This window comes from Cervus elaphus, chromosome 19, assembly GCF_910594005.1.
Source record: "Cervus elaphus chromosome 19, mCerEla1.1, whole genome shotgun sequence".
Classification (NCBI taxonomy): Eukaryota; Metazoa; Chordata; class Mammalia; order Artiodactyla; family Cervidae; genus Cervus; species Cervus elaphus.
Window position 1 is genome coordinate 79,196,933 of NC_057833.1, and position 8,528 is coordinate 79,205,460.

General features: G+C 42.0%; 1 protein-coding gene across 1 annotated transcript in view; it reads right to left on the minus strand.

The window, feature by feature from the left end:
- Positions 1-7,281, minus strand: part of MRPL3 (mitochondrial ribosomal protein L3) — a 50,153-nt gene extending 42,872 nt beyond the window's left edge. Inside the window, exons 1-4 of the mRNA XM_043874309.1 lie at positions 7,020-7,281; positions 5,818-6,002; positions 4,717-4,808; positions 2,756-2,854 (exon numbers count right to left, since the gene is read on the minus strand). Coding sequence (XP_043730244.1) covers positions 2,756-2,854; positions 4,717-4,808; positions 5,818-6,002; positions 7,020-7,111 — 468 coding nt within the window. The 5' untranslated portion in view covers positions 7,112-7,281. The remainder of the gene's footprint in view (positions 1-2,755; positions 2,855-4,716; positions 4,809-5,817; positions 6,003-7,019) is intronic.
- Positions 7,282-8,528: the final 1,247 nt, after the last annotated feature.

An 8,528-nucleotide genomic window follows, 5' to 3' on the forward strand; every position in this document is an offset into this window, starting at 1 on the left:
TTACTATGAAGTCTTAATGAAAAATAAGCTAACCATACTACCATAATATGCAAAAATAAGTCCTCTAATACTTATGAGATAGGCCTATTAAACCATAGGACTTCAACCATTGCCAATTTACTGATCAGTATATCTCATGTGGTGCTAGTGGTAAAGTATCCGCCTGCCAATGCAAGAGACCTAAGAGATTCTATCCCTGGGTCCGGGAGATCTCATGGAGGAGTCATGACAACCCACGCCCAGTATTCTTGCCTGAGAATCTCCATGGACAGAGGACCCTGACGGGCTGTAGTCCATGGGGTCACAAACAGTCGAACACGACTGAAGTGACTTAGCACACATACCCCACTACGTATAGGACAGTTCCACCTGCTTTTTCTGTAAACTCTTTATATCTTTCCTCCAAAGCAATCCGTTCCTTGTCTCTGTCCCAGGTCACAGCATCAGCACTGACCTGCCGGGTCCTGTCCCACCAGCTCATCCTAACCTGGTTTTATAATGCTTGCCTCTCCCAAGTCCAAAGCAACTGCTCCAGGGCAAAAGACTTTTATGAACTCTCCTAGAGGGCTCACCCCTTAAATGTCCTCCCAGCACAGGGGATTTTCTAATTTAGTTAACCATGATAACAATATGACTACAGTTCAGTTCAGTCGCTCAGTCGTGTCCAACTCTTTGCAACCCCGTGGACTGCAGCACACCAGGCCTCCCTGTCCATCACCAACTCCTGAAGTTTACTCAAAGTCATGTTCATTGAGTTGGGATGCCATCCAACCACCTTATCTTCTGTCATCCCCTTCCCCTCCTGTCTTCAATCTTTCCCAGCATCAGAGTCTTTTCCAATGAGTTGGCTCTTTGCATCAGGTGGCCATATACTGTTGCTTCAGCTTTAGCATCAGTCCTTCCAATGAGTATTCAGGGTTGATTTCCCTTAAGATTGACTGGTTTGATCTCCTTGCTGTCCAAGGGACTCTCAGGAGTCTTCTCCAGACCACAGTTTGAAGGCATCAATTCTTTGGTGCTCTGTCTTCTTTACGGTCCAGCTCTCACAACCGCACGTGACCATTGAAAAGACTATAGCCTTTATATACTAATCTTTGTCAGCACAGTAATGTTTTGGCTTTTCAGCACACTGCCTAGATTTGTCATAGCTCTCCCGCCAAGAAGCAAACATCTTCTGATTTGGCTGTAGTCACCATCCACAGTGATTTTAGAGCCCAGGAAGAGGAAATCTGTCACTACTTCCACTTTTTCCCCTTTTATTTACCATGAAGTAATGGGGCTGATGCCAAGATCTTAGTGTGTTTTTTCCCTAATGTTTAGTTTAAGCCTGCTCTTTCACTCTCCTCCTTCACCCTCATCAAGAGGCTCTTTAGTTCCTTTTCACTTTCTGCAATTAGAGTGGTACCATCTGCGTATCTGAGGTTGTTGATGTTTCTCCTGCCTGTCTTGATTCCAGCTTGTAACTCATCCAGTCCAGCATTTCTCATGCTGTGCTCAGTGTATGAGTTAAATAAACAAGATGACAGCAGACAGCCCTGTCGCACTCCTTTCTCAATCCTGAGCCAATCAGTTGTTCCATACAGGATTCTAACTGTTGCTCCTGACCCGCATACAGGTTTCTCAGGAGATAGGTAAGATGGTCTAGTATTCCCATCTCTTTAAGAGCTTTCCACAGTTTGTTATGATCCACAGTCAAAGGCTTTAGCGAAGTTAATGAAACAGAGATGTTTTTCTGGAATTCCCTTGCTTTCTCTATGATCCAGCAAATGTTAGCAATTTGATCTCTGGTTCCCCTGCCTTTTCTAAACCCAGCCTGGACATCTGGAAGTTCTTGGTTCGCATAATGCTAAAGCCTGGCATGCAAGATTTTAAGCATGACCTTACTAGCATGAGAGATGAGTGGAACTGTCAGATGGTTAGAACATTCTTTTTTACTTTAGTACTAAAGTACTAAACATGCTTTAGTCCCATCCCTTCTTGGGAATTGGGGTGAGGACTGACCTTTTCCAGTCCTGTGGCCACTGCTAGGTCTTCCAGATTTGCTGACATATTCAGTGCAACACTCTGATGGCATCATCCTTTAGGGTTTTGAATAGCTCTACTGTAATTCCATTGCATCCACTAGCTTTATTCACAGCAGTGCTTCCTAAGGCCCACTTGACTTCACACTCCAGAATGCCTAGCTCTGGGTAACATGAACTAGTTATTCAGTTCTTAAGATCTTTTTTGTACAGTCCTTTTTTGTACAGTCTTTCTGTGTGTTCTTTCCATCTCTTCTTGATCTCTTCAGCATCTACTAGATCTCTACCACTTCTGTCCTTTATTGTGCCCATCTTTGGGTGAAATGTTCCCTTGGTATTTCCAATTTTCCAGAAGAGATCTCGTCTTTCTCCTTCTGTTGTTTTCCTCTATTTTTATACACTGTTCATTGAAGTAGGCCTTCTTGTCTCTCCTTGGCTTCTCTGTCTATGGAATTCTCCAGGCAAGAATATTGGAGTGGGTTGCCATTCCCTTCTCCAGGGGATCTTCCCAATCCAGGGACTGAATCCAGGTCTCCCGGATCGCAGGCAGATTCTTTACCGTCTGAGCCATCAAGGAAGCCCCTCTATCAGACTGTCTTCCCCCAAATCCACAGTTTACCTACAGGACAAGTTTATGACTATGGGATAGCCTCAAAACTTAATTCAGAATTTCAAAGAATTCAGATCTAAAGCTAATGAAATGCAGTATTCTAGAAATGAAAATGCATCCTTACATGGAAACGTGACACAGTTTTTCCTCCTACAGTCAGGGCTGCCATTTTTCCATTATGATTTTCCTTTGGAGTATATTTAAGGACATGACAGTCTTGTACCTAGAAAACAAAAACACACACACAAAATCAATGTGCTGGAATACATGTTAATATTACATACCAGCCACATTGAGTCCCCAGGACAGTTAGGAATTCTCTAAAGTTTCTGATCTCATCATCTCTCTAAAACCAATCAAAATCTAAAAAAACTATTAACCACAGTACACAACATGCATGAAACACAAATATAAAACAAAATGGAGTATTTACAAAGAAATTATGTGTATAACCACTACCCATATCAAAAATCCCCCAAACCTCTGTGTCTCTTCCCAATCCCCACCTCACACCCATTCCTCCCTGTCCTTTTTACCCCTTGGGCAGTGGTTCTTAAAGTGTGGTCCCTAGACAAGCAGCATCAGCATTACCTGGGAACTCAGGCCCCTGTGAGAACCCACTACAACAGAACCTGTGTTTTCTGAGCCTCCCAGGTGATTCTGAGGTACAGAAAAGTTTGAGATGCACTGCCCCTCAAATAAATAACCATCCCTCTTGACACTGTGATAATAATTCATTTAACTTTTCATTATAATTACTGCCTTTGAAAGCACTGCTTAATCCTATAGTTTAGGGCTATCTGTTGAAACTTCATGTAAGTCAGACCACATAGACTTCTCCAGATTTTCCTGCTTTTGCTCAAGATTCTATTGGTAAGGTTCACCCACACTGCTTTTTGAAGCTCCATTCTGTACATTTTCACTGCCACCCAGCACTTTATCATGTAAATATACCATGATTTCTTTATCCATCCTACCACGATGGAAACATGAGTTATTTCTATTTTCGGAGTATTAAGAGTAATGCTGCTATATCTCATCTGTTTGAGTTTTCTAGTAACACTCAGGAGTGAAACTGGAAGACCATAGGTTCACCTACCTCAACTTTCCCTAATGCTAAGCTATTTCCTGAAGTAGTTGTTCCAATTTACAATCCTACCCATCATTCCTTAAAGTTCCCAAAGTTCTGTAGAGTTCTAGAAACTATTGATATAATTCTTTCCTTGATCATTCGGAGTCAGTAAAAACTTATTAAGGGCTTGCAGGCCACCTATGCCGGACAGTACTGGAAGCACTTCCATGTATGGGCTCTCACTTTAATCTCCATCACTTGCCTAATCACTTGTCCAAGGCTTAACTCCAAAGATGAAGTGAGCAGTTCAAAGTGATCTGGAGAATGATGGTCTCAACTTACCAGTGATTTTTGTAATAATGATAAAGACAGCAACAGCTAATGCTGGATGGACATTGAACATTGTTTTTAAGTGCCTGACATTTATCATCTTGTGCAAGCCTCACAGTAACCCTTTGGGGGAGGTCATTGTGATTTCTCTTGAAGAATAAAATCCTATCTTTTACAGATGAGACAGTGCTTCAAAAAACACAGCTAGGAAATGGCATAACCAAGATATGAGATATTCAGGTTCCAGGGACTACATTCTTAACCATTAACCTTATTTCAGACAACAAAATGCTGCTTCTCCAGGTAAGTGTTACACTCTGAGGTAGTAAAGAGATGAAAATTACAACTTGGAATTGAAAGAACTGCATAAATGAAAATAAGACGGGACTGAGACTTTTTTCTGACTGTGAGTTAAACTAGTAGATCTGTAAGAAGTTAGGTTACACATTTTTTTTTTTATTGCTCCAGTTATCCCAACACCAGTATCAAGAAAGCCACCACTCAGGCATGAGTGAGAACATTCACTGACATCCTCAGAAGTAAACCTCTTTCACAGAATTTATGCTCCATTCTACCTCTTCTTCACATGTTTCAGGACACAAATATTGTTTATTGTGCAACAGGTTTGCACAAAAAGATAGCACACACAACAGATTTGTTATTATCTTCTATTTCTTTCTCACCTGAAGTAATGTGACCACATGCTTCTTACCATCTTTGGTCCATAAAGGCATCATGCCTAACTTCAGTGCAATAAGGCCCACTCTAGAGGAACCTGGCAATTAAAGACAAATCAGTATTCACACAGTTTTTTCCAACATTTGTCAACTTGATACTACAGGATTTCCTAAATTTTGGTTTCATATAACAAGTAGGCAGATAACAAACATGCTGATATATCCATAGAGTAAAATATAACTGTTCCTTTCAGATATAAGTGCCTTCAACCATGCCTGACATAGTATTACTCAATAAACCTCTGTAAAATAAAAAATATAAGACAACTATACAAAATAAAGAAAACAGTTAAAGTGATATATTCTAGTATTTAGAATAGTGGTAATTAATAGAGGGCATGATGAATCCACCTTTATGCTTTGCTTTCCTAGTATCAATTCATATCCAACCTCATTAATCAGGAAATATCTACTACTCAAACTCTAAGAAGTTAGCTGGAGTTACAGAGATGACATAAGTGGTTTTGTGGCTAAAAAATGTTAGCATCAACCATGACACTCAGTCTGTTGTATAAATTGATGAAGTTGCTCCACTAAGATGTCTAGTCATTAAACAATTTGACAGCCACAATAACCCCCAATCAAAGACAACACCCTCAACAGGAAAGGTCTTATGCTTTTTGGTCTGGCCACAGATGGATATAGCACTCTGTCTGGCACTAAGAGCTGATTCTGGGGTTATGCTTGGCAGGCATTGAGTGCTAGAACACCTCAAATGCAAATCTCTGAGTGATACATTTTAGTTCACCACACTCTTCCAGCTTTTCTTTTCTATTTTTTATCTGAAGAAAATAAGAAAACATTTGCAGAATGATTCTCTTTTCACCTACTATGCAATTTCTTGAGGAAGTTTTGATGATCATCAGATATTCACTAACAATAGACTGGATGCTGGAAATATACTTGCAAACCAAACCACAATGAAACAGACTCAGTTATGTCATGAAAAACAGAAATGATAAATTTATCCAGAAGTCCCTATGACTTTAAATGTGCCAGTCAGACAGTAATCAGGCAATGAGAACACAACATACACAAAATAACCACCTGGTTCCCAAGGATGTATAGGCCACGGCTCATCTTTCAGAGGACAGAGTTTACTTGCTAATTGGGCTTTATTTTCATCAGAGACCAATCGCTTAACAAAGGAAACATTCTCTTCAGAAAGATGCTCATCCCACCAAGTACCACTCTTGCCATGGAGACTTCTAACCAAAATCCAGATGTCTGTTCTGTAAAAATAAAATTAGAGAACAAAGCACAATTCAAAAGTTTCCCCATTTAATGTACAGGAGGTTATATGAGCTGGAAAGTATAGTCAGGGCCTTAGGAAAAGGTTTGCATCCTGTTCCAGTTTTTTTTCACTGACATTCCTCATGAAAATACTAGGGCTCATATTTTAACTGTTAATACATATCCTGGAGGAAAAGTTCTCCCTTTCTCCTCTGGGATAAACAGATTTCCAACAGGGTAGTCCTATGTAGACAAAAGAAGTCACAGGCCCATTTGAACATGTACCTTAACAGTTTACATCCAGTGGCGGTGACAGAATGTGGGCTTACTGATATTTTTCTGATAAACTCACCTCTTATCTGTAATGACATGGCCTAGGCTCAGAATGGTGAAAAAATGGAGTGTGCAAATTCTAAAAATCCTTAAAAGACCTGAACTCTACTAGTTGAACACCCCAAGAAAGACTTGAGGGGACGGAGGTCAGGAAAGAGGTGTATAATTCTCGAGAGGAGGGTCAGAAAAGAAGTAAAGCTTTTTGAGGTCTATCTCTTTTGTAGACAGGAAGATGTATCCAGGCTAGAGTCTCAATTCTGCACTTATTAGTTAAGTGACCTTGGGCAAAGCGCTTGTCTCTAAGACTCTTCATCTGTAAAACTGAATAATGATAGGACGGAATAATGGTGGTATCTGTAAAACGGATGGTAACAGCTCTCATGAGGCTACATGAGCCAAAGCGCCTAATGTTTCTAACAGAACATTTATTATAGAGTAAACGCTCACTAACTGGAAGATAGTATCATTGCTGTTGGTACTGCTTGCTGCCAGTCGCTGGCTCATCAGCATTAAAAATAAAAAACCTACCCCTTCAACCCTTCAAAGGGCACGTCCTTTGAGTAGTGATTCTTAACTCTTCAGGCCTGGACGGAGCTCCCTCCTACCCTGGGCCGGGCCAGGCTACAGTCCGTGACCGCGAGTGCAATGATAATCCCCCACGCTCGTCTCTCCCCAGCACCCACCTGTTTCCCGAGCCCAGGGCAGTGCCCAGGCCACCCGTGCCGCGGTCCAGCACCCGGGCGCCGGCCCAAGCCAGCAGCCTCCAACTGGGCATGGTGAGGCCGGGAGAACGCAGCCCCTTCACCCTCGGGCGCCCTGCCGCTCAGCTTGGCTTTCACGGCGCCCCAGCGACCGTGTTCCAGTCCTGTGAACTGGGACAGTTCCCAGTCCAGAGCTGTCCCGCAGCTTCTCACACTGCCTTCCCGGACGAAAAAGAACTGCCGGAGCCATTTCCGGTCCGCTCGCAAAGCGCGCCGGTGCCGGGATCGGCTCCAAGAACTAGAGTTCCGCCTCCGAAATAGTCCTAACTTTGGCTCTGAGTTGGGGGGAGGGTGGGATCTGGCTCTCCATGGGGTGGAAAAAAAACTGAATTTAAACTTTAGGAGAATGAGGCAAACTAGGGACAGGCTTCTTAAGGAAGCGAAGTCACTTCTAAGTAGTGCCCCTTGTGGGGCGGCTCATTGTACTAAGCAGCTCTTGATATTCTTATATTGGGTTATGTTCAAAACATCCCTGAACGAAGGTCGTTACTTTTATATTACAAATGAAGGAATACAGACAGTGTTGGTCCAAAACAGATGGAAGAATTGGTACTGAAACAGGACTGACATGTGCTAGTAGAATATGGCCAAGTTGATATGGTATCACTTCCAGGGGTGGATCATAAAATGTATTTGCTAGTGTGTCTTGGGCTCTTGGACGGCTCTCTATGAGGGAAGCCAGCAGTCTTGTCCTGCAGGCACTCAACCATCCCTATGGAGGGGCCCATGTGAAAAGGAACCATCTTGCCAACTAGGAATTAACCACTTAGGAAGGGATTCCTCTGGTTCCAGGCAACATTTCCAATGACTGCAGTCATGAAAGACCGGGTCTGAACCACTCAGCCAAGAAACTCCTGGGTTCCTGACCAGGAGAAACTCCTGGAGAGAGTAAATGATTACCAAATTATTTTGCACAAGCATTTATTCCTAATATACTTTCAGTACAAATAAACCCTTGTCCTGGGTTCCAGAGTCAGCCTAATCACCATATGTGATCTTGAGTATTCATTCTATTACTTTGTTTCCTTCTTTATCAGATGAGTGCTTGTAGAAATTCAGAAATAAAAAGATGTAAGCTATTTCAAGACCCTCTTTTATCTGAAATATGACTATGCTGGCTTAAAAAGTCCAGGCCATGGTCAATTCCTGATAACTACTTGAACTGTTCTGTAAAGATAAAAGAAAACAAAGAATGGTCTCAAAATCTTTGTTTGCTTATGCTAGCCTGGCTTCCCAGTTATTTGAGAATAGCCCTTTACTGAACAAGCATGTCTTGAGGTATGCTGTATGCAAGAAGCTGGGAATAAAAAGACTTGCCTACAACTGCCAATGGCTAGCATTTCTTGAGCATATAATATGGGGTGAGTATTGTGGAAGCCCTGGAAATCTCAGTCAGAGACTACCAGGAACACACTTGATTTCATGAGTTTA